Source organism: Sinocyclocheilus grahami, unplaced genomic scaffold (assembly GCF_001515645.1).
Source record: "Sinocyclocheilus grahami isolate Dianchi unplaced genomic scaffold, SAMN03320097.WGS_v1.1 scaffold436.1, whole genome shotgun sequence".
NCBI classification, from domain to species: domain Eukaryota; kingdom Metazoa; phylum Chordata; class Actinopteri; order Cypriniformes; family Cyprinidae; genus Sinocyclocheilus; species Sinocyclocheilus grahami.
The window spans coordinates 270,844-297,501 of record NW_015505615.1 but is presented as its reverse complement, the minus strand read 5'-3'; the positions used below and the strand labels follow the sequence as shown (position 1 = coordinate 297,501).

The 26,658-nt window shown below is 36.6% G+C and overlaps 2 protein-coding genes across 2 annotated transcripts in view; one reads left to right on the top strand and one right to left on the bottom strand.

Annotated features, from left to right (window-relative positions):
* The first annotated feature begins 12,593 nt into the window (after nucleotides 1-12,593).
* On the top strand, nucleotides 12,594-15,620 carry LOC107551873 (complement C1q and tumor necrosis factor-related protein 9-like). The gene is made up of 5 exons (XM_016233636.1): nucleotides 12,594-12,666; nucleotides 13,489-13,756; nucleotides 13,846-13,926; nucleotides 14,484-14,564; nucleotides 14,656-15,620. The coding sequence occupies exons 1-5, from the start codon at nucleotides 12,646-12,648 to the stop codon at nucleotides 15,600-15,602; spliced, it is 1,398 nt and encodes a 465-aa protein (XP_016089122.1). The 5' UTR covers nucleotides 12,594-12,645; the 3' UTR covers nucleotides 15,603-15,620.
* A 4,902-nt stretch (nucleotides 15,621-20,522) lies between these two features.
* Nucleotides 20,523-26,658, bottom strand: part of LOC107551860 (S-arrestin-like) — a 9,408-nt gene continuing 3,272 nt past the window's right edge. The window contains exons 5-14 of the mRNA XM_016233616.1: nucleotides 26,337-26,427; nucleotides 25,019-25,154; nucleotides 24,784-24,868; nucleotides 24,637-24,709; nucleotides 23,682-23,819; nucleotides 22,601-22,678; nucleotides 22,466-22,480; nucleotides 22,336-22,388; nucleotides 21,216-21,219; nucleotides 20,523-20,739 (exon numbers count right to left, since the gene is read on the bottom strand). Coding sequence (XP_016089102.1) covers nucleotides 20,646-20,739; nucleotides 21,216-21,219; nucleotides 22,336-22,388; nucleotides 22,466-22,480; nucleotides 22,601-22,678; nucleotides 23,682-23,819; nucleotides 24,637-24,709; nucleotides 24,784-24,868; nucleotides 25,019-25,154; nucleotides 26,337-26,427 — 767 coding nt within the window. The 3' untranslated portion in view covers nucleotides 20,523-20,645. The remainder of the gene's footprint in view (nucleotides 20,740-21,215; nucleotides 21,220-22,335; nucleotides 22,389-22,465; nucleotides 22,481-22,600; nucleotides 22,679-23,681; nucleotides 23,820-24,636; nucleotides 24,710-24,783; nucleotides 24,869-25,018; nucleotides 25,155-26,336; nucleotides 26,428-26,658) is intronic.

Here is a 26,658-nt window from a genome sequence, read left to right as displayed (position 1 = left end):
GAAAATTCCTTTCGTTCCAGTCACCCTCGTTCATTTACGTAATAAATGTCCTCCTCGAGCGGCTCTTTACACATCATTACATCTCCCACAAACCTTTAATGGAATTATATTTTTACACCAAGAAACCACACAACTTCACTCCAACCTCAGAAACACACACACAATCTCTCTCTCTCACACACACACACACACACACACACACACACACACACACTCTCTCTCTCTCACACTCACACACACACCCCACACACTCACACACACACCCCACACACACACACACACACACACACACACACTCACACACACACACACACACAGCCTGCAGTTCCATGTTAGACCTAAAGGGAGGAGCAGAGCTCAACACATCTCACTCTAACATCTTATTTCTAATTTACAAGCATAACTATTAATATTGTTCATATTTAAGATTGATTCCTGCAATGTTTGTGCTCCAGACATGAATGATTCCTCAAAACATAGGTGTTATTTTACTTTACTAAGTAATCAGACGCACCATTTTCACCCACTAGATCAGAAAATGGAAAAAAATCCCCCACACACATTGAAAGAGGGTCTACAAACCATAAAAATTTAGTTTTCATTCAATCTCATCGTGCATTACACAATTTTAAACATACTGTACAACAGCAAACACACACTTAAATAAATCGGACGCGGGATGCTGCAAAATTCAGACTTTTAAAAAACACATTAAAAAACACTGATCAAACTTGACTCCAGGAACAGGCTGATAATAATGCATCATATCTTTAAAACTCAAGATCGCTTTGCAGCTACAGCGAGAAAAAAGCATGCAAACTTTTCATGCATAAATATTCAGCAAAGTAATGAGACAAATGCACAAATGCAACTCTATCCGAAAGCTTTACAAGTCCACAGGTTGCGTGCAGGATTCAGAGCACAGACGGTCAGTATGGTTGGTTTTATTTAAATGCATTGCCATATCAGCATCACGAGCCATTACAGATTCAGCATTCAACAAACTTTATCATAAATACAAGCACCTAGAATAAAAAAAAGACTAAACCATTTTGCATAAATGATTCTTTAAATGCACTTGAGATAAAGGTTTTTCTGGGTCCATCTTACAAAATATGCAGTCAGTCAGTCAATATGACTAAGTATCATAAAGCAGCACAAACACAAACATTCAGAGAGTGTAACAGACTAACCTGGCCCCTAGTGCAATCCATGAGACACAGGTCAGAGCGAGAAGCGTCTGACTGACGTGAGGGTTCTACGCCACACACACATATACACACACACACACACACACACACTCGTGCTGGTTTCCGCTGACAGTAAATGCCCTTTTCTCTGCTACTGAAGGCACCTGTCATTTCAGCTCACACACACGCGATGAAGTCTAAAACACACCCCACAGGAAGCTTGACCCGCTTGTGCAGCACTCAGGCTTTGAGAAGAGCTACCAAAATAGCTCACTCCAAGCCTTGATGCAGAAAATAGAGCCATTTCCTAACCGCACGCTAACTTTACATCTTTACATCCGGTGCGCTGCAGCATGAATGACATGAGCGCTTGATGCCGTTTTTAATGAACTCAGGATTTAATCAGGGTTATTAACTAAAACTAAAACATAAAAAAAAAATTATTAAAATAAACATTAACTGAAATAAAATATTAAAACAAAATAAAAAAAAGTACTAAAATAAAATAAAAAACCTATAACAAAACTATAAAAACTATCAAAAAGTATACAGATATACTTAAAAAAACAAAAACACAACAAAATTACTAAAACTTTAACTAAATATAAAATGAAAATATTAAATATAAAAATAAAATTCAATACAAAATATTATTCATATATTAATATCATTATCCAAAGCTAAAACCAAAAACCATTTACATTACTTGAAATTAAATAAACATTCACTGAATTAAAATAAATAATAAAAGTAAACATTTTTCAGGGCAACATTTCTCATTTTAATTAAGTTTATATTGAACTACTAAAATAACTAAAACTACAACTAAGAACTAATCAAATAAAAACTATTTTAAAAACCACTAAAACTTTAACTAAAATTTAAAATGAATACAGAAAATATCAAAATAAAATGTCATTCAAAATATTATGAACTTATTAATATCATTAACTAAATCCAAAAAACATTTTCATTACTTGAAATAAAATAAACATTAACTGAAATAAAATCAAATATAAAAAAAACAAAGGTAAACTTATTTTTTCAGCTAGGTGCCAATGCAAAAATTCTCATATTTATTAGTTTATGCTGAAGTACTAAAATAACTAAAACTAAATAAATTAAAACTAAGAACTAATATTCAATAAAAAACGATATAGACTTATTTTAAAAGAAAAACACAATTAAAATAAAAATGAAAACAGAACATTTAAAATTGTATTCAAAATATTAACAAAAACTAGTATATGATGCTAAAATAATACTGATTTTAATCAACTGAAACAAAGCCTGTGCACAGTATATAAAGAGTATATTTACACGTGAATGTTTGCACCGATTGTCCTGTATAACTTTTGAGCTTTTTATAAAAGTTAAAACATGGGATGTCAAAACCTGTCAGGTAACAAGTTAGTTGGACTCGATTAGACCGAAATCTCATATTTTAGCCAGAAGCGTCTGGCTAATGTTTGATTTTGTTTTTCTATTTTCTCTTCTCCAGATGTGAACTGATGGACTGGAGTGGTGTGGATTATTGTGATGTTTTTATCAGCTGTTTGGACTCTCATTCTGACGGCACCCATTCACTGCAGAGCATCCATTGCTGAGACACTGATGCAATGCTACATTTCTCCAGATCTGATGAAGGAACAAACTCATCCTGATCTCGGATGGCCAGAGGGTGAGTTTACTAAGTCGTTTATCCAAAGCATTTCCTAAATAATGTAATTCAAATGTAAATATAGATGATAATAGCAAGAATCTCAGTAATACTGTGTCCAACAGTCTAGATTTACAGCTTGCAGCTGTGCGACAGCAATCTGTCTGATGAAGGGCTGAGCCTTCCTCGGATCACAGCTGTGAAAACTCTACCCCATAGTGTTTTTTAGTCTCATAAAGATGCTTTTCAGCAAACCAAACGAATGCTCTGAAATCACAGATTCCCCGCTGGTCAAACGTGACCTTTCAGCGGACAGATGCCTGCGGTTACTGTAGCGAACGCTTTCATCTCACCTCTGTCTGATCAGACTCAAAGAGGCTGTGACCTTTCTCCTTTCTCCCCCCACCACACCACAGCGCAGCGCAGCACAGACGTGATGACAGTACAGGGGCGAGACACGGCTTCCTCTTCTCAGAATCCAGCCCAGAGCCGCAGCGGCGTTTACAGGCCGGCCTTGTTGCAGAGGAGCCTTTGGCCACCCACGCGTTACTGCTACCTTAACTAATGCGCACTTCCTGTAGACTTCAAGGAATAGTGCACCTAAAAATAACAAAGCGTGTCATCATTTACCCTCATGTCCATGCCTTGTCCCTAGTACACACTTGGGTCAAAGCCGTAAAGGGGTTTTCAAGCATCAAAAGAATAAAAGTGCAATACCGCTTTTAAACTTTCATCCATGCATTAGAATGTGTTGTGTCTAATTAAATTTTTTTCTGAGCAAAAGTAATGACTATCATACATTTTTACTGAAGACACCCACTAAAATGTCAATCGGTGTAACAATAGTTCATATAACAATAAATCAAGTCAGGCGTATTTAGATCAAGAATGACATTAAAAGACTCTATTTAAGGTTTACAGCCTCCAAAAACTATTTAATTATTATTTTAAATCTTTACCACGATCCTTCAAACCACTAGGTTTTATCAAAAACATTTTATTTGATATTTGTGTCCCTGCAGCACAAAAGCAGTGTTGAGTCGCTGGGGGATATTTGTAGCAATAGCCAACAATACATTGTATGGGTCACAATTATACATTTCTCTTTTATGCCAAAAATCATTAGGATATTAAGTAAAGATCATGTTCCATGAAGATATTTTGTACATCTCCTACCGTAAATATATCAAAACTTAATTTTTGATTAGTAATATGCTTTGCTAGGAACTTCATTTGGACAATTTTAAAGATGATTTTCTCAATATTTAGATTTTTTTGCACCCTCAGATTCCAGATTTTCAAATAAATATATCTCGGCCAAATATTGTCCGATCCTAACAAACCATACATCAATGGAAAGCTTATTTATTCAGCTCTCATGTGATGTACAAATCTCAATTTAGACCCTTATGACTGGTTTTGTGCTCCAAGGTGACATATATTTTAATAAGTACAGGTCAGAAAAAAATATGTTGTTTCATTTTTACATAAATATATGAGAAAAGACAATGGAACAATGATAATGGAACATTTTTCCACTCATATAATTTGCAAAAGTTATTTAAAACATTAAAGTAGACGCTTTGCTTGCATTTAATATGCTTTCTATGCATATAAAATAACTTTTGCTGTTAAATATGCAATCAATTGAATGGTCCAAAACAGAAATCTGAAGCCAGGTTCATAATTATTGTCTAATGTTGTTGACACATTAGAGTTAAAGGTTTTTACAGAAGGGATTTTGGATTTCTCTTTTTATCACTGAATAAATCAGAAAATACTGTCAGAAAAACAGCCAGAAAACAAATACATTTATACTATGCTTTAGGAATAAAATGTTATATAAATGAAGATGAATCATATATGAAGAAACCCCTCGGTAAAAAACCTTCAGAATATAGAGAAATAAATTCTATAAGTGCTGCTGAAGTGGAGGAGGAAACTCTTTCTGACAAAACGGCCTTAAAAGATATGCATTATAACAGTCGCAAATAACTCAAATGTAATAAAATACACTTAAATGTGTATTTAGTATGTTTCGTTTCCACTAGTCTTAAAGAAGAATGTTATAGAAATCTCCAAAACTAAACCGGTTCATGAAAACACAAGGCTTTAGTCTTAATCACACAGAAGCACTTTCCTCTGACTCTGGCTGTGAAGTGCCCTTCAGCATCATATACTCGGTTAGTTTTCTAGGTGAAAGATATTAAACGATAAATCAGACACCATAAGAGCATATGAATGATGCAAACGCAGATCATCTCCGGTCAGTCCGGATACGCACAGGCTTTTGAGGCTCTCTCATATACACAATGCTTTTCATAGCAAGCTAATGATATTTACAGAAATGCGGTATCTTAACCATAAATCTAGACCTCATTCACACAGAAAGCAGCTGATATTTATAGATGGCTATACATTATTTATTATTATTTTGGAGTCTTTCGAAAAGAGCAATCGGGATATGCATTCACGAAACCAGATCCAGCACACAAGCAGAATGCACTAAATCAAAGAATTCTGTCAAAATGGCAATCTCAAGCGTTCAGGAAGTGAATTCTGCAAGAACAAGTTCTCTATCACTTCATCTGACGCCGAGCTGTTTGTCAGCAACGGAACAAGCTCAAAATCTCAACACTGTTGATATGATTCTGATCGCAAACACTGGTTTTTAATAAGTGAACAGTGATAACTCATAATTCTACCTTTGGTTAGCCAGCTCAGCTCCTGAAGCTCAAACCTTTACAAAAAGCCAGAGTTACTGTAGTTATTATTACTAAAAATGACATTCAATTTGCATCAAACAGACGCTTTCCCGACCTTTGATGACAGTGGAGGCTGATGCAAGTTACCACAGCTTTACAGTAATAATAAAAAATAACGTATGGGCATAAACTATGATTAAAAGGGGGATTTTCTGTTAGCGTTGAGCTTGTAAAATGAACCGGCCGACAGACAGACATGCTGCCTTTCAAACTGAACACAGTTTCCACCTACATTAAGATATATTTGCACATATTTTGCTACTGATGATAATATGCTTTATAATAAATTAATTAGCAATTTCCTTAAAAACAGCCTGAATAGATTTTCTATAGTTTCCTCCTTTTTAGTATTATTTATGTCTATATTTTTACTACAGTAAAATAGCTGCGCAAAGAAACAAAGTATGGTCATTTTTTTGTAAGGGAATTTGTGATTGAATGTAACCGCTGCGCTGCAAGTGTTACAGTGTTTGAATGCACAGCTGCAACGGATGCAGTGTACTGATACAGGTTCTCCCTGCTGTTTACGTTCACTTAAGATGTAGTCAACTGTGTTTACGTGAATACTCGTCAAAACAGACAATTCAACATCATTTTGTGTGTAATTCTTCGTTCATGCGACGCGAAAGAGTACTCGCGCGCTGTGAGAGGCGCTTTCTGTGTGTGTAACGTTATGCTTCAGTGTCTGCGCTCAGAAAACCGGACCGAATTGAGTTCTCTCTTGCGTCGTCAGATTTATCCATATGTCTGCTCTTCTCTTACTCCCACATACTGACATTTTTTTAATGTTTTATGCGACGTGCAGCAAGTGTATTTTAGCTTATGTCCCGCCAGTTCATATGTACACTGTAAAAAAAATTCAGTAGTTTTTACAAAATCATTTTGGCATTATAAAACTGTAATTTTCAAACAAGAAAATTTGAATGTAAACCAGTAAATTCAACAATGCACACTGCTATTAAAATCTGTTTTGTACCTTTAACATACTGACAACCACCATAATAATGCAGGTGGTAAAAGAGAAAGCCACATTTCTTCTTCTTCAAGTAGCTTCGCCACAAGCAGAAGTATATATTAATATACAGAAGGTGCACGAGTCATTCTTGCAAACACAAAACACCATCATGGCAACACACATGATACTTAAACAATGCATTCAATTTTCATTAAACAACAGAAGATGTAACATAAAGCCCAAATATACATAACTAATAACAAAAACTTAAAAAAACATGATTTAAACAAAATACTTTCAAATGTGGAGTGTCATGCAGGGAATTCTGGGAATATCAGTTTACAGTTTTTGACTGTAAATTATACATTGATTTGTTATTTTTACTTCTAAAAACTGTCAAATTAACAGCATTTTACTGTAAAATTACATGAAATGTCTGGTTAGATATTTTACCGTTTTTCCCTGTATATAGTACGGGAACTTACTGTGTAAACCTATGAACATTTTTTTCCCGTAGCGTTTTTACTAAATTTTACAGTTAAAATTACACTTATTTTTTACAGTAAGGCCTACGCATAACCTCAAGAGCCACGCAGCAGATTCGTTCTGAATGAATCTCATCCCAAATCGTCCCTCCCTAACATTTTCGTCTCGTTTTTATTCGTCGACGAAAATGTCAATAGATTTACATCATAGTTTTTGTCATTCAGAAAGAGTTCGTTATCGTCTCATTGTCGCCTGTGAAAAAAATTTCGTTGACGAAAATTATTCGTCAACTAAATTAACACTGATTTGGATGCACAGGCAGTGTTGGGGAGTAACTAGTTACATGTAACGGAATTACGTAATTTAATGAACTGTAATCTGTTGTGTGTAATGTGTAATTAAATTACAGCTACTTATGAAAATGTTAACAATTACAAAGGGGGTTACATCTGAATATTTTCACACACATACAAATTTGATTGATTTCTTTCCCAAATTGCATTGACTGCTCTAAAATATGAGACACCAGTGATTCAGGAGTTGACGGCACATGCTTATTTGATAACGTTTTATTTACTATTTGGGTTAGTGTATGCTTTATTTATATAATTTTTTTTAATTAACTGATTTTATTTCCCAAGGCTTTGTTAGATGCCAGTGTTTCCTGTCATGGCTATGCAAAGATTTGATTTCAAAAACAGTGTCATAACTATTAAACTAACTTATGATTTTAAATCTGTATTTAACCTCATAATGATCTCAAAGTAAAAAGAGCTGCTAAAGTCTGATTTTGTGGTGGCTGTGCTTTAAAATTGTATTATTATAATCTTAATTCAAGTGAAGAAGATTTTGAAAGTCTGACAGTAATCAGTGTTGAGCACTGTAATCAGTAATCAGTTACATTACTATAATAAAGTAACTGAAATCATTACATTTTAAATAGGGTAACTTGTCATCTGTAACCTGTTACATTTCCAAAGTGACCTTGTCATCCAGCAAACGTTGAAAAAAAGTTAATTCTGAAAGTTATGAGCAAACATTCTTCTAACGTTAATGGAATGTATATCTCTTCTTAAAATATTAGCACATCAATTTGATTCATACGTCATTCATGCACGTTTTAAAATGTTACTACTACTTTCAGAACGTTTAACATTCCCATAATGTTTACAAAACAATAAAATTGAATATTTCCTTAACGTTCATGCAACCAAGCAAAAAAAACAGTTTTTAAAACATTAAAAAAAGTTGGACATTTTTTAAACGTTTAGAGAACATTCAGAAATAATGTTTTCATGAATGAATGGGAACATTACAACTTATATTTGTAAACTGGGATTGCATTACATTACAAAAAGCTAAGTATAATATATTTTAAAGAAGATACCATAAGCATACCTTCAATTAAAAAGAAGTGTGTACCATTTTACATGTTAAAACAATAGATAAAGTGTTTGAAATAAAAGCCACTTTGTGTTTATGAAACATTTATGGAACATAGTTCAACTGCCTTTATACACCAACTAAAAATCACAAAACACAGCTGATTAAATGCAAAAATGAAGCAAATCACGCCTGTGAAAAAGTCTTCTCGTCTGAATCAGGAGAGAAATATGCAGAGATCAAGCATATGACGGCACCCATTCACTGCAGAGGATCCATTGGAAACAGTGCTACATTTAAGAACAACCCTGTCGAATAATGGATTAAAAAATCCGACATCTTTTCAGGACGTGAACTTTACAAGGAAGTGCGCCTCAGCTTCAGCTGTTTCTTCAGGAGATTGATGGATGTTTCGAGAAAAAGCCGTGGACGTTAAAGGCACAATAACGATCACAACAGCCTGAAGCAAAATGTTGAACCTGAGGTTATGGAACAGTCTAGAATTTAATAGCGAGAGTGCGTGTTTCCTGTAAATATACACCCTAATGTAAATAATACAGCAATGATTGCTGAGTGTGTAACTGTAGACTTGATCCTGATGGGTTTTGGGGGGATTACGCAGCACATACGACTTCCTCATAAAGACAACAAACACAGAGCGACCGTGTAAAGAAGCGCAGGACGGCAGAAACAGGGTCAGGAGCTGGGCGGTGCTGTGAAGAAGCGGCCAAGGCTTTGTTTGTGTTTGTGTGTCCAGTTTCACATCTGTGTTTCACATCTTGCCAATGCATACTTCCTCAGTAACGCACACTAGCTCTCATTAGGATGCATCCCCTTGACATAATAACACATTCTTTCCAAACAACACTGTGTCTCCTTCAGTAACACACTCAATAATTCTCTTTCACAAATATGCACAAACACACACCTTTTACAGTAATCCACTCTTTTACATGATGGGATCTGATCCTGCATAACGTGTATGTGTGTTATTTGTTACATAAACACCTTTTTATGTCCACTATTGTCTGGAAATTAGAGTCAAGTCAAGTCACATTTATTTATAAAGCCCTTTATACAATGCAGATTGTTTCAGTGCAGCTTCACAGTAATAAACAGGAAAATTACAGTGGTAATGTTGCTAAATGAATCAATTATTAAATGGCTATTAAATGCTGAATGATGCTGTGAAGCAGTATCCACTGTAAAAAAAAAGGGGTAAATAAAAACAAAGATTATCAGAGTACTTTTTACAAGGAAAATACCATTTCAGTCTTCATTCATTCACTATCGCTTGCCATTTCTTTGTAATTATTTGTAAATGTTACTAGGAATTGTTTCAACACCACCATTTTTTCCCAGTGTCATTATTCAGTTCAATGTTGATTCATCTCAGTTCAGTCACAAATTTGTCAATTATGAAACAAATTCAATTTCAGAAGACAATAGTGTCATTATTCAGCTCAATTCAGTTCAGTTTCAATTATGCAACAACTTCAAAAAGAGCATGTGAATCTGATTCAGATCAGGCACAAAGGATGCATATTTCCCAAGCTAATTAATTGGGGAATTCCCATTGATTTCCATTGTTCTAATGTCATCAAGGAAGAGCTGAAGACACACCTCTTTTGCAAGCACTGAACTCATCCACAGCCATAAGCAAATGCACTTGTTCTCTCTTTTCTGCATTTCACTTCTGTTTCTGCTGCTATACTGATCAAGTTTATACTTTAAACCAACCATTGCGTTCTGCAGATATTATATTTGTAAGTTGCTTTCGATAAAAACTTCTGCAAAATGTATAAATGTACACAAATACATCTTTTGGCATTGATATTTAATACGTGAGTTTAAGGAATATAGCCCCCCTTGTTGTGTTGGGGTCAATTTGACCCAAACTCGATTTTCAAACTGCTTAAAAAACTGGTTAAACTATTTATTTCTTCTTGAAATTTGGTGGATATTTCTTACTTAGGGTCATGAATGTGCATGCAAAGTTTCGACGCATAGATGTGTTTTGAAAAGGCTATACAAATGTTGTACTTTGTGGGGTCATATTAAATCCCCTATTGTATTCAATGCATTTTGCCAAAAATCAGCACACTAAAGTGTCGGGCAAAAAAAAAACAGAAAACCTTTACTGTAACTTGTCAAACCCTAAAACATGGAAAACATCACTTATGTGATTAAAGACTCAAAGTTTCCTCGAAATTCAGACATCTTTATCTTATCCTTGTTTTTTACTTATTTGAGTTTCACAGTCAAAAACATCTGTTGGTTGTTAGTTTGGATCACAGTTACTGAAAAGAAGCGTGAGAAACCTTTAGCCTCGCAGGGATTTGAGAAAGAGACATAAAAAGGCAGAGGAAGTGCAAATAGCAATAAATACTGCTTACACTAATACAAAGATACTTTCTTGCACCTCAGTGTGTAAAAAGTCATTATAAGTGGTCATGACTACTCATTCTTTAATTCTGTGTCTGTGCAGCTAATTTTGAACTAAAATATGCAGGTCAAATTGGCTCCTAACACAATAGAAATAACACAACAAAAATTATTAATAAATTATTAAATTCCTCTTGTATTTTGTGACAAGCTACAATAGAGGTTTTCTGTTTTTACATGAATCTTTAGTATTTTTCATAGTGTCATTTTTTGGAAAAATGCATGGAAACCAATGAGGGTCAATTTGACCCACACTAAAAAAAAGTTGTACCCAGTTTGTGAACACAATCTAAAGGAATACAGTCGCCCCACAGTTGGTAAAAACAAACTTAAATCGCCTTTGCATTAAAGCCTTTACAGTGGAAGTCAAGATTGCACTGGGAAAAACCAACTTTTCATAATATTCACATGATGCACATATGGATAACAGAAAGGGATGAGAGTTATTTTTTGGCCTTTTAAAAGCTATTCTGTAAAACACACACACACACACACACACACACACACACACACACACACACACACACACACACACACACACGTATGACATAACCACCTAATCAACAAAATTGTCAAACAACAAAATATTTTGCTATTTCTTTGTAGAGTGGCCTTGAAGTCCTGAAAGTCACTTTGTATTTAAAAATAAACAAATAAATTAATAATTAATTTTAATACTTTTAATAATTGTAATAATAATTAAGATTATTATTATAACAAAAACACAAGCTACACATTACTGTAAACACCATATTCTTGTTTGTTCTTGGTCGAGATGCTCAAACAAACAGTGAATATTTTGAAAGCAACAGTGTGTCAACAAAAGACTTATAGTTGATAAGTATGCAAAATATGCAGACTTATAGTTTCTGCATAATAATCTGGGAGGAAATGACAGTATGAGGCAACACTTTACCATAAGGTTTCAATTGCTAATATTAACTATAGTAGTTAACCCGAACAATATTTACATAATAGTAACTAAGATTAATAAATGCTAAGTTCAAAACTTCCTAATACATGATTAAAACTTAAAGTTGTATCTGTTAACATTAGTTAATGTGGTGTGAACTAACATGAACAGTAACATTTGAATTACCTAACATTAGCAAAGATGAATAAATTCTGTAAAAATATATTGTCCATTGTTAGTTCATGTTAGTTAATGCATTAACTAATTAGACCTTATTTTAAAGTGCTACCCTGTATGAAATAAATAGCACAGCTATCACTCTTCAATAAATTCAGTGTGGCGCTACAGCTGTCAAAATAAAAGATTAAGACAACAAATGTACTGCTGCATTATGGGAACCTCTTCACAGATCTGTGATAAGATATTCTAGGTACTACTTGTTACATATATTCTGTTGACTGGTTCTTACAGAAAGAGAATCCTCAGTGTTTGTGTGAGTGAGAGATCTGACCTGGATCGGGTCAGAGGCCTGCCGTGTTCCCATGCTTCCCTGTATTATAAATCATCTCCAGAGACGCATCCGCTCTCTCCTGTTACAGTCCTGACGGAGCCGCGCCTGCTCTCACACTGCTGTGTCACTCACACAAAGGCAGTTTTTTCTCTACTGTATTATTACTCATAATATTCTGGGCCTAATGAGGTCGCAGAGAATGGAGAGAGAAAAAAAGTCCAACTCCCAGCGGTCAAACACACACAAACACACTCACGCAGGTGCAGGTATATAAGTGTAGGTCGTCAGGACATCAGAGATTTTTTCACACACTTGACCTGGACTAAGGAAGAGCAAGATGCTGTATCGCTGGAACATGGTGGGTGATCAATCTGTCCGTCCGGCTTATCTAATTGCCGTTAATTGATGAAAATGACATACAGAATAAAAACAAAAACAATGCTAAATAGTGTTAAATATTTAGTGTTAAATTTCCTATATTATGCTTTATTGGAAATTGCTAGTTGCTAAATTTCACAAATATTTGTGGCCCTGGAGCACAAAAGCAGTGTTAGGTCGCTGGGGGATATTTGTAGCAATAGCCAAAAATACATTGTATAGGTCAAAATTATCAATTTTTCCTTTATGCCAAAAATCATTAGGATATTAAGTAAAGATCATGTTCCATGAAGATATTTTGTAAATTTCCTACTGTAAATATATCAAAACTTAATGTTTGATTAGTAATATGCATTGCTAAGAACTTCATTTGGACAACTTTAAAGATGATTTTCTCAATATTTAGATTTTTTTGCACCCTCAGATTCCAGATTTTCAAATAATTATATCTCGGCCAAATATTGTCCGATTCTAACAAACCATACATCAGTGGAAAGATTATTTATTCAGCTTTCAGGTGATGCATAAATCTCAATTTCGAAAAAATTGACCCTTATGACTGGTTTTGTGGTCCAGGGTCACATATGAAGAAACATGAAATTTTGATGTAGAAAGTCTGAAAAAGCATTCTCTTGTCGTTTAATTTAAAACCACAATGCAGCTAGCAACCACCCAGAACATCCTTGTACCTATCCAGCAACGCATTGAAATTAAACATTCTTGATTTTCTTGCTGTGAGACAGTGACATAATATTTTAAAGCTACTCTGTAATTAGATTTAACTCTAGAATTCTGCCTACAGGACATGAGGAGTATCATGGGGGTGTTGGTGTGTTTGTTTTTCGGCCAGTGTGCTTTACTGCCTGGCTCCCGTGCAACAGAGTTTGGGTTACTGCCCAATGACACGCAGGGACAAACAGGATTTTCGGAGCCTGATTTATCCTATTGTCAGATGATTCTGGAAGCTCCAGTTCCACCCACAGCAGACCAGGTTCCCTGGTTCTGCATTTGCTCCGCTTGCTCTGGAAACAGAGGCCAGAAAGGAGACAGAGGCGACCGCGGACTGTCAGGTACAAACTCCACACACAGCATTTTCTCACTCATACTCTGTTTGTTTATTATTGTCAAGCGTTTTAATAACTGCATCTGCTACTCACAGGAGTTCCTGGTAGTCCAGGTCCAAGAGGTCTCTCTGGGCTTCCCGGCCGTCCAGGATTCACAGGACGTCCTGGCATAAAGGGTGAGACTCAACAACAAGTCTCGTACTATGCATTTTACTTCACTTCATTTTACTTCATTGTGTGAATCAGTGTTGGGAAAGCTAGTTTGAAAGTGTAGCTTCCCATGGTACTAGCTCCTTATGTGAAGTTTCCTGCTTATAGTGGAGAAACTACTTGCTTTGGATGTATTTCCCAAAAGCATTGTAAGCTTAAAGGGACAGTTCTGTCATCATTTACTCACTCTCAATTTTCTTTCTTCTGTTAAACACAAGAAAATATATTTTGAAGAATGTTGATAACCAGACAGTTGCTGGTAGCCACTGACTTCAATAGTACTCGAAAAAAACACTATGGAAGTCAATGGCTGCCAGAATCTGTTTGGTTACCAACATTCTTCAAAATATATAATCCCATACAGGTTTGGAACAACTTGAGGGTGATGACAGAATTTTCATTTTTTGGATGAACTATCCCTTTAAGTAGATCATAGAGACAATAGTCAGTATGTTATTCTCTAAAACTGGTGTTTAAATCGATTGAGTTAACTGTGGTAGTAATATAATTCACACACCCACAGGTGAGAAAGGTGACGCAGGAGATAAGGGTGACCTTGGTTACCCTGGAGTTTCAGGGCCAAAGGGAGGCAGGGGATTCAAAGGTCAGTGAATCTTCGCTAATGTATTACCATTTACATACACACAATGCCTATTATGGGCCTTGGTGACCATTTTTGTATATGTGCTTCTCAGGTGAGAAGGGTGAACTTGGTCTGGAAGGTCCTACGGGAGAACAGGGTCCAAAGGGAGATGATGGTCAGTGCCCAGAAACTTGTGAGCCCATACCTGGGCAGGCAGGTGAACCGGGTCTTCCTGGCCCTGCAGGTGCACGGGGGTTACCTGGGTTGAATGGAGACCTTGGTCCCAAAGGGATGAAGGGTGATCCAGGTGTGGTGGGGGAGCGTGGACTTCCAGGTGTACCAGGGGGGAAGGGTGACCAAGGTCCACAGGGCCTGTGCAATTGTAAGGATGGGGCTCAAGGAGCCCAGGGTCAAACAGGTGAAAAGGGTGAGAAGGGAAACTTGGGTCCGACAGGGGAGCAGGGTACAACTGGAGCCACAGGACCTAAGGGTGATCAGGGAGATATGGGAATGACTGGTATACCCGGACCTTGCTCACCTACTGTGCAATCTACTTTCTCCGCCGCTTTACTCACCTCCTTACCTCAACCAAGCCGCCCAGTGCCTTTCAAACGTGTCATCTACAACTTAAACCAGAACTACAACCCTGATAATGGCGTCTACACTGCCCCGGTTAATGGAACCTACGTGTTTAGCTACCATCTGCAAGTGTCCAACCGTGCGCTAAAGGTCGGACTCTTCCACAACTTCGAGGCCATGGTTAGGACAACTACGCCAACAGCGGAAATGAACACCGCCTCTCAGCAGGTGGTGCTGAGTCTGAGCCAGGGTGACTGGGTGTGGGTACAGGTGAAAGATGTCAACACTAATGGCATGTATGCCGGCTCCGAGGCCAGCAGCACATTCAGCGGGTTTTTGTTGTACCCAGACAGATGTGATGACATGTTTGGAAGAGATATCATTGGAGGCACTTTAAACACTGAAAAAAATCCACCGGAAAATGATGAAGCGTATTCCTGGGGAATTTCAGAGACCTTACCTACTTCCCCTACACCTTAAACCCTTAAGCCCCAAGTATACTTCGTTTTAAGCGTACGCTAGTGTATGCGTACAGTCGAACGCGTAGCCTTTCAAAGTATACACTATTTGATGTTGTTTGCGAACACGGACAGTCAAGCTTCATCCATGTCTAGTGTCTGCTCTATTTTTCCCCATAAAGTATGGCCGATAACAAATATTTTTAACAAAACTATTTTAAACAAAAGGTGAGCTATCACATACCCTCTCGCTCACAAACGCTTGTCAATGCAGCCATCTGTTGTTGTTGTTGTTCGTCTTTTTAGTTTCGTTTTCTACTGTGAAACAACGGCCCGGGACAGTGTTGCCACCTTGTGGAACATCTGATTACTGCAAAAATAATTCAATGCTCATGTGCGACCTTACAAAAATCGTGTGGTGCGCGTACTATTTTGGTGATGAAATTCGCCTCACGCACACTGTACGCTGTCCCTCGCGTACGCGTAAAAAAGTGAAGTATACTTTGAGCTTTAACCAACCCCTACGTTCTAAACCACCACCTACAGCCCAGACAAGGGGCAGCCAATCATGCTGCTGGAGGGCTACCATCACGCAGATTTTAGCTCCAACCCTAATCAAACACAACAGCTTCAAGGTGCTCAGGATTACGTGAAAGTAACAGATAGGTGTGTTGAAGCAGGGTTGGAACTGAAGACTGCAGGAAGGTAGCTCTCCAAGAGCAGGGTTGGAGACCCCTGGCCTTAGACCCTAAACTCGTAGTCTACACCCTGAATTCTACAATTGTAAGCCAAACTCTTAACCTACACCCAATCTTCTCAACCTAAACTTCACCTATTCCCTAGACCTACACCCAGAATTCTGTACCTTTAATCAAACTTTTAACTACACCCTAGACCTACATCTAACATTCTATACCTAAACTTTATCTACTCCCTAGACCTGCAACCTAATCTATTAACCTAAACCCAACATTCTAAACCTAAACTTTAATTGACTCACTAGACCTCCATCCTAAACTGCTACGCCCTACACCCAACAGTCTAAACCTTCACCCAAACTTTTAACTACACCCTAGACCTACATCTAACATTCTATACCTAAACTTTATCTACTCCCTACACCTGTACCCCAATCAGTTAACCTACACCCAACATTCTAAAGCTAAACTTTAAATGACTGCCTGGACCTGCACCCTAAACTGTTACGCCCTACATCCAACATTCTGAACCTTCACCCAAACTTTTAACTGCACCCTAAACCTACACCCAACAGTCTAAACCTAATCTTTTATGAACTCCCTGGATTTGCACCCTAATTGTAACCCACACCCAACATTCTAAACTTTTACCTACACCCTACATTCTAGACCCGCACCCTAAACTCTTAACCAAACCTCTAAAATTAACCTAACCCCAACATTCTAAACCTAAACTTTAATTGCCTCACTAGACCTCCATCCTAACCTGCTACGCCCTACACCCAGAATTCTGTACCTTTAATCAAACTTTTAACTACACCCTAGACCTACATCTAACATTCTATACCTAAACTTTATCTACTCTCTAGACCTGCAACCTAATCTATTAACCTAAACCCAACATTCTAAACCTAAATTTTAATTGACTCACTAGACCTCCATCCTAAACTGCTACGCCCTACACCCAACAGTCTAAACCTTCACCCAAACTTTTAACTACACCCTAGACCTACATCTAACATTCTATACCTAAACTTTATCTACTCCCTACACCTGTACCCCAATCTGTTAACCTACACCCAACATTCTAAAGCTAAACTTTAAATGACTGCCTGGACCTGCACCCTAAACTGTTACGCCCTACATCCAACATTCTGAACCTTCACCCAAACTTTTAACTGCACCCTAAACCTACACCCAACAGTCTAAACCTAATCTTTTATGAACTCCCTGGATTTGCACCCTAATTGTAACCCACACCCAACATTCTAAACTTTTACCTACACCCTACATTCTAGACCCGCACCCTAAACTCTTAACCAAACCTCTAAAATGATCCACTTCTCAACCTCAACCTGCACCCCTAGTGTTTCTATAATATTCCACATGTAGATTCCATTTTAAGTCCACTTTATGTAGTTTGTATGTAGAAGCAAACCTTTGGCTGAAAGCAGGGCCTTCTAGTTCACGTTTGGAATTACTTAGTTCTCCAGGTGGATATGTGCGCTGTTTATTCACAGTGCATGTCTCGTAACTTGATTAGCTGTATTATGCCCCCATCAATACACAGTGAGGTGGATCAGTCGGGAGGTTGCCCCCTTGACAGATATGTTTTCAGCCGGATGTTTGTAAAGAATGAAAACTGAGCAGGAACGCACCAATCAGCTGTTATATCATCCTTCCAGCTATTCAGTGGACACACACTGTGAATAAAAGTGAGAACAGGAAAACTGGGTGGGCTGGTGCATGTGTGTGTGTCTCAAGATAGGTGAGTGGAGAGAAGCATTTGAGAGGTGCAATAAAGAGAGGTGTCACAACTGAAGTGTTAAACACCTGTTTGAGAGAGAGAAAGAGAGTCTCTTTACTTTGGGCTTACTGAGTATGGATTATTCAGACACACAATATTATGTTGGGAAGCCTCTTATGGTGTTGCCTATATGGGTCCAGGGAAGAGGGGGTCCACCCATAAAAATGTTGTCCTGGTCGCTGTGAATTTTAGCAATGACCCTGCAACATTATGACAACACAACATGTTCATGCTCATGTTCTGTGTATTGATTACCCTTATATTTCCAATAAACTACTAATCCGACTCCTTGTTTTTGGTTGTTTTTCCACTTAGACTAGTCAAACTAGTTCCATCGAACTAATTTTGATCAGACCCAAGATCCACAAGTCACTACCTGAAAAAAAACCTGGTAAATGACCAATGAATTTTAAAATACAACAGCTCTGTTCCAAAACCTAGTGGCCTAGCTGGCTTGCTTCTAGTGTCTACTTAGGCAGCATTCTAACTTAACATCTTTTAAGTGACTAATTGTGAATACTGTAAATTATTTGAATAATATAATTTTGAATAAAATAAAATATGAAAAATACTTGGCAACTAACTGACAAAAACTTGAAGGTTTGTTGTAATAAGTTGAAATCCTATAATTACTAATATATATATATATATATATATATATATATATATACATAAATGAAAACCAATTAAAAATATGAATGAAAACTATAATAGTATATAGACAACACAACACTCAAATAAGCATTGAAATAGATTTATTATTGTTAATGCAACAAGAAATGCTGCTCAACTGAAACAGATCATTAAAGGTAAAAAGGTTTGAGTTTATCTCTGCTGCCATATGTTAAATGTAGGGTCGTGTTCCATCAGGCCATGAGAGTCTTTGGTTAAATAAACTAATTTTACAAGACTTTACCACGTTATATGCTACAGGTCTTTGATGATTGAAAATGATTGAAAATGACCAGTCCTTTGGTACAGAGATCATGTAAACACAGCTGTTTTGCGGTCACAAATAGTTTAATTAAAGCTCAAAGCATTTAAAGAGCAAATAACAACAGAACAACAGAATTTGCACCTTTAAAAATGTACACTGCAACTAATTTACTGTGCAATACATCCATTTGTGACAAATCTGAAAGAAAGTTTATCCTTACTGAAAGCTCTAGAGTTATAATTTCAGTATTCTAAGAAGCCTTTTAATCTAAATTGGAATAATGTTATCAGAAGTTTTAGGGGGACTTTTTTTGGTTCTTACATGTCCAAATGCAAATATTTAGCGGCCATGATTAATTTAACTACAATATCCATAATTATTTGCAAGGAATATATCGAGACTGCAGGATAAATGGTAATTTGGCCAATTGTTTTTTTCTTTCCTGGCTTAAAAAATATTCTTGCATTAGGGCACATCACATCTACCAAACCTTATAGGGGTAGTTCACCCAAAAATGAGAATTAGCCCATAAATTACTCACCCTCAAGGCATCCTAGGTGTATATGACTTTCTTCTTTCAGACGAATCCAGTCGGAGTAAAAAAAAAAAAAAAAAGGCTTTGATCTTTCAAGCTGTTTAATGGCACTCAGCGGGTGTTGCATGCATCAGTCCAAAAGCAGTTAAATAAAAAGCACCCATCCATAAAAAAAAAGTGTCTCACACGGCTCCGGGGGGTGAACAAAGGCCTCCTGTAGCGAATCCATGCGTTTTTGTAAGAAAAATATCCATATTCAAAACTTAATAATCACTTTAATGTAACTTGCGCCAGCAGTTGTACACTGAAGCAGTTCCGGGCGGATGACGTATGAGGTCAGCGCTGTTAACAGGAGCAAAGGAAGCAAAGTTGCGGCGCATGCGCAACGCCGACCTCATACGTCATCTGCCGGAGCTGCTTCCGTGTACAACAGTGAGCGCAAGCTACATTAAAGTGATTATTACGTTTGAATATGGATATTTTTCTTACAAAAACGCATCGATTCGCTACAGGAGGCCTTTGTTCACCCCCCGGAGCCGTGTGAGACACTTTTTTATGGATGGGCGCTTTTTATTTAACTGCTTTTGGACTGATGCATGCAACTCCCGCTGAGTGGCATTAAACAGCTTGAAAGATCAAAGACAATTTTTAATATAACTCCGACTGGATTCGTCTGAAAGAAGAAAGTCATATACACCTAGGATGACTTGAGGGGGAGTAATTTATGGGCTAATTTTCATTTTTGGGTGAACTAACCCTTTAAGATGCATCCATAAATACTTATGAATTTTTAAACGCACAAGTCTGCCTACACAAAACACTTATACGTGCCCGCTGAGTGGCATTAAACAGCTTGAAAGATCAAAGACAATTTTTAATATAACTCCGACTGGATTCGTCTGAAAGAAGAAAGTCATATACACCTAGGATGACTTGAGGGTGAGTAATTTATGGGCTAATTTTAATTTTTGGGTGAACTAACCCTTTAAGATGCATCCATAAATGCTTATGAATTTTTAAACGCACAAGTCTGCCTACACAAAACACTTATACGTGTCGTCTGTGACCACTTTCCATGGAGAAGGCTCTCAAGGCTCAGCCGGAGATTCGTCATCGTCGCCGATGACTCCTTTCAGATAGGAGCGTTTAAACTCCTCGAACACCAGGTCAGTGGTGTCTTCACTAAACACACAAAGAGACAAGAAACTCAATCAACGGCGATAGAATCGCAGATGTGAAGACGAAGAGGAACAGTAAATCAGAAAACAGGGAAAAAGGTGTTTTATGTCAACGACACACACCCCTGTTCTGATGTCAGAATACAGTTTCTATTGAACACTAACAACAGATTTACTGAAAGAACGACGCTAAACTGGGGCTCCACACAAGAGACGGATCACATTTAGATGGGACACCGATATCGGCGATCAACTTTCCCTTCCCAGAGCCAGCGCGGATCGTTTATCATCTCAAGAGTGTGCGCGATGTTGCAGATTAAACACAGGGAAGTGAACACCACACAACACGTGGAATCAGAGACACGAGGACTCTATATGGAGGGTATTATATTACAGATATAGCATAAGATCACATGAACCCCACAGAATATACACCCAGATAATGGACAATCACAGTGGAAAATTATAACGGTTTCTCACCTCTCTTTAGGACGAGGAGAACAGGGAGAAAAAAGAAAGTAGATAAGACTCAGTTATTATCAGATCAAGTCGAGTCACATTTATTTCTGTAGTGCTTTATACAATACTGATTGCTTCAAAGCAGGAAAATGACAGCGTTAATGTTGTAAAATTCATCATTTATTTAATAACAAATTACATTTCAGCTCTAAAGCAGCTTCAATTCAGTTCAATGTTTGTTCTTATCCGATAGTGTCAGTGCATATAAATGGATAATATTTTTTAATATTAACTGTCTTTTAAATCCCATTCAAATTCACAATTACATGACCTCAGAAGATCATTTGACTCATTAGGTTGTAAAAACAATAATCATGCTTACAGTAATGCACTTATCAGGGTTATTATCATTAACTAAAATAAAAACATTTTCTTACTTGAAATAAAATAACCTGAAATACTATATATATATATATATATATATATATATATATATATATATATATATATATATATATAAAAATAAATATATCATATATATGTGTGTGTGTGCGTGTATGTATGTATATGTGTGTGTATAAACTGAAATACAATATATATATATATATATATATATATATATATATATATATATATATATATATATAAAAATAAATAAATACATTTAAATACATTTTATTTCAGCTAGTTGCAAAGGCAGCTTTTCACATTTTCATTAAGTTTTAACTTGATGCACTAAAATAACTAAAACTGAAATAAAAATGTACAAAATCTACATAGACATTTATAAACAAAAATTGCAAAAAATTGCAAAAAATTTAAAATTAAAACGAAAACAGCAAATATAAAAATAAAAATTAAACATACTAATAATGATACTAAATAACACTGGCACATATATTGGAAGTTAATATGAGCACTTAAAATTTTCCTGTGTATGTTAATATGAGTTTAGGTGGATGAACGTCTGGTTATTCATTGCTGATCATATAATGTATGTGAGTGAGATTTGCTCCATGTACTGTAGTATTACTGTGTGCGCATTTAATTTAAATGATTGTAGAAACTGAGGTATGATTTGAACTCATGTTCTGTGATGAAAATGAATGTAAAATCATGTTTGGCAATGTGATCAGCTCACCAGGATCAGGTTTTGGATGCATGAGTTTGAAGGGAACCTCCACGGCAACTTCACTGAAACACACACAATTACATCTTACAAACGTACATACTCACAAAGTCAAGACAACTTTACTGGATTCAAGACTCACCTGGATCCAATGATGCTGTAAGATAGTGGAAATAAAGCTGTTAGCATCTGAAAGCTCAGCAAAGCCTTTCCTCAACCAATTAGTTTGGCTCACAAATGTATGAACCTAAACTCAAAACAGCTCGTGTTCACTCACCCGGCTGCATTACTTTTCACCACCACCCTATAGGCCACCAACATGCCCAGAATCTCCTTCAGAACTTCATCCTTTACACTGCAGAGAATATTATAGAACAGTTCAGCCAAAAATGAACATTTGCTAAAAATGTCCTCACCCCCAGGCCGTCAAAGATTAGGATGAGTTTGTTTCTTCATCAGATTTGTAGAAATGTAGCATTGCATCAGTGTCTCAGCAATGGATGCTCTGCAGTGAATGGGTGCCGCCAGAATGAGAGTCCAAACAGCTGATAAAAACATCACAATAATCCACAGTTAATGTCTTGAGAAGACAAAAGCTGAAACAAATCCAGCATTAAGATGTTTTTAACTTCAAACCGGTGCTTCCGGAGTTCATAATCCATAATAACGCTTCCTCCAGTGAAAAAGTGTTCTGGTGTGAATCAGGAGAGAAATCTGCACAGATCAAGCACCGTTTAAACAGCTCTAAACACATATGTGGGAGGATTTTGGTGTGAGAGACAACAGGAGATGCACTTTTTCACTGGAAGAAGTGTTATTATGGATTATGAACTCCGGAAGCAACGGTTTGAAGTTAAAAACATCTTAATGCTGGATTTGTTTCAGCTTTTGTCTTCTCAAGACATTAACTGTGGATTATTGTGATGTTTTTATCAGCTGTTTGGACTCTCATTCTGACGGCACCCATTCACTGCAGAGCATCCATTGCTGAGACACTGATGCAGTGCTACATTTCTCCAGATCTGATGAAGAAACAAACTCATCCTAATCTTAAACTACCTGAGGGTGAGCACATTCAAAGCAAATTTTCAGTTTGGGTGAACTATTTCTTTAAGACAAAAACATTTATGGTTTTATCAAATTATCCATGAACACTGAAAAAATGTGTAGGATTTACTTTGTTGCAACTTCTGAGTCAAAATTGTTCAAATTACAAAGAATCAAGAAGTAACTGAACGAAATGTGAAATTTTGAAGCAGAAATGTAAAATAGTATTTTATCTTGTAAACATACTCCGTTCATTCTTATTTACAACTTTGATAAATCATTTGTGACAGTGCTGAATGATCCGCACTCACATGCTGGAGGAGGCCAGGTTAGTGTCCTCATGCTTTAGTTTTCCATCCAGAGCGAGTCCCAGTCTCTCACGGTTATTGTCCAGTAGAGGACAGAGGGTGTAAACCTTCTTCAGACTCGTACCAGACGGCACAGTGTCCCTGTGACATCAGAATCAGAACACAAATGATACATATGTAACATTCTGATAGTGACATCATAAAGCTGAGACTCCCTAAATGTTACATTTGAACATAAAAAAGCTTCAAAATATTCCTAATCCTATCTGAGAAATCATTATACCTCATTTCAACCAGAATCTTAAGTAGTGCGTAATCTTCAAATCCCAGAATGCATTGCGACAAATCAAATGAACCCTTTTCAAATCCAAGTAAACTATAGTAGGGTAAACTTCTATAGAGGTACACGAGAGATTATGTAATATCATTTTTGCTTTCCCATGTCCTCGAACAGTGAAAAAGCGTTCCCACGACTTTCCAGAAGAGGAAGAAAATGCGGAGAGATGGATTACAGCAGTTACAGTAAAGAAACACTCCCTCAGAAACGCTATTAGAAATCCTATCGCAGCAAGGTTGACCCTTTTTTTGGTAATTAAATGCCAGGGTAATATTGCACAGGGTAATATTAATGATGTATGGTGATATATAATATGGTAAGTATGGTGATATACACTACCTTTTGGGGTCAGTAAGAATTTCTTTCATCAATTATGTTCATCATTTATTTGACCAAGAAAAACTGTAATATTGTGAAACATTATTACAATTTCAAATAACTGTTTTCTATGTGAATATGTATTAAAATGTAATTTATTCCTGTGATCAAAGCTGAATTTTCAGCATCATTCCTCCAGTCTTCAGTGTCACATGATCTTCAGAAATCATTCTAATATGCTGATTTGCTGCTCGAGAAACATTTCTGATTATTATCAATGTTGAAAACAGTCTTTGTACTCACGTGGTTTCCTCATAGGCCACAGTTTTGACGTACTTGTCGTTAGAGTAAAGCACCACATTAGTGACCTGCTCCACTGTCACAGAGTAAAAGAAAACACTCAGAAACACACTTTCCTATCAGTTTTACAGTGACAAAGTGTTTACGTACCTGAGACTGACAAGTCCTTCATGTTCCTGTTGGAGCTGTTGTCGACGTCCACGCTGATGTTGATCTCCTCTCCATGGTAATACGTCTGAAAGACCAACAATCTCCGATTTCAGCAGATTTACTTATGTTCAGTTAAGGATTAACCAATATGTTTGAATATGTCTCGTGTCAAAAAGATCAAAAAAAGAGGCCGAAAAGTCAAAAGAGTCTCTGGATATGATGCAGGACGTCTCACCTCTTTCTCCAGACTGACCCGCATGTGCAGCGGTTTATCAGACATGATGAACTCACAGGTGGTTTCGGCCGATGGAGCTGCGCCTCCTTTATCTGGAGCGTACTGGATCTTTCTGATGGCCAACCGGACCGAGCTCCTGCAGACAGGCAGAGATGGGTATACAGAGCGCATCGTGCAAACAGCTGGACTCTACATCCTGGGATTTCCGTCTCAGGACCCTCAAGACCACATGAACACGCTCTGGGTCTTTACAGAATGCTTACTATATCCTAATATCTTCATGCTTTAGAGTTGCATTTAGCAGATTAGAGCTGGGGGATATTAGAGTTTACATTTTGCGACAATTTAAACAATCAAGCAGATGAGATTTGCTATATAGTAAATATTGCATTACATGAGTGTACAACTGTATGCATGCAGATGAAGTTAGACATACTTACATATTTCTATAAAGAGATTACACCACCCTGCATCATATTTGCTGCATGAAATCCAATGCTTGTTTCTTACTAATTGTGCAATACTGATTTTAAAAAAAATAGTGGCTGTTTTGCTCAAGCATGTCACACTTTCTCTTTTAATATGAATAATTTCATAGCATTTTGGCTTACGCCAACCATTTATAAGGTGAAGAAGTCTAGTATTTTCCTTTAAACAGCAAAAAACTTCCCCTGAGCCAGATTACAACTATTTGTTCAATCCTCAGCCCTTTTTCACATGTGACATTATTTTATGCCTAATGCTGAATTCAAGGTTAGAATTATGGCCGGGGGAAAAAGCAAACGCAAACATGAGCCAGATGTTTTCTGCTGCATCTGTGAGTGTTTTGCTGCATCCAAACAGACACAGATAACTGTAGGTTTTGTGAAAAAAAGTTTTTGGGCTTTAAATTGAATATTTGAACTTTTTTTTTTACTCCATATTTTCCACTCCACTCTATACAAGTTAAATGATACATTTTAAATGCTTTTTCTTTCAAACTGACTGCTTTTGTTATTTTGATGAGTGCATTAGAACTGATACATATAATTATTATACATGCGTACATGTATAAAATCTGAAACATTTTCATTCTTATTTTAGGGAAAAACTATGCGATGGAAAGTTTTTATCGATACTTTTGAATTCATCATCTTCAAATTAGGTAATATAAGGATATTTTGGCAAAACTTTTCAAGATGCAGGGCCGGGTCACAGTTTTCATTTTGCAAGGACCTGTTCTGGGCCTCAAGGTGTCTTGTACTGGTCTGGTTTTGATCTTTTAGGGGGTCTTATGTTGGTCTGGAAATGAATACTGCTCGATTGTGACTTCTCTTACCTCTTTTGGGCTTTTTCATCTTGATTTTCTGCACAGAAGGCCTTCACCTCAAACTCCATTGCACAACGCTGCACAAACACAAACACTTTTGCTCCAATTAATCACACAAATACATTTCAAACCATGGTTATTATAGTTAACTAAAACTAAAAGCATGAAAAAACTCCCGTTACTTTAAATAAACTTAAAAAAAAAATCTAAAATACATACAGTATACATACATAAAATGTGTATAAATATATATAAAAGACAAATACACACACATATATATATATATATATATATATATATATATATATATACATATACATACACACACACA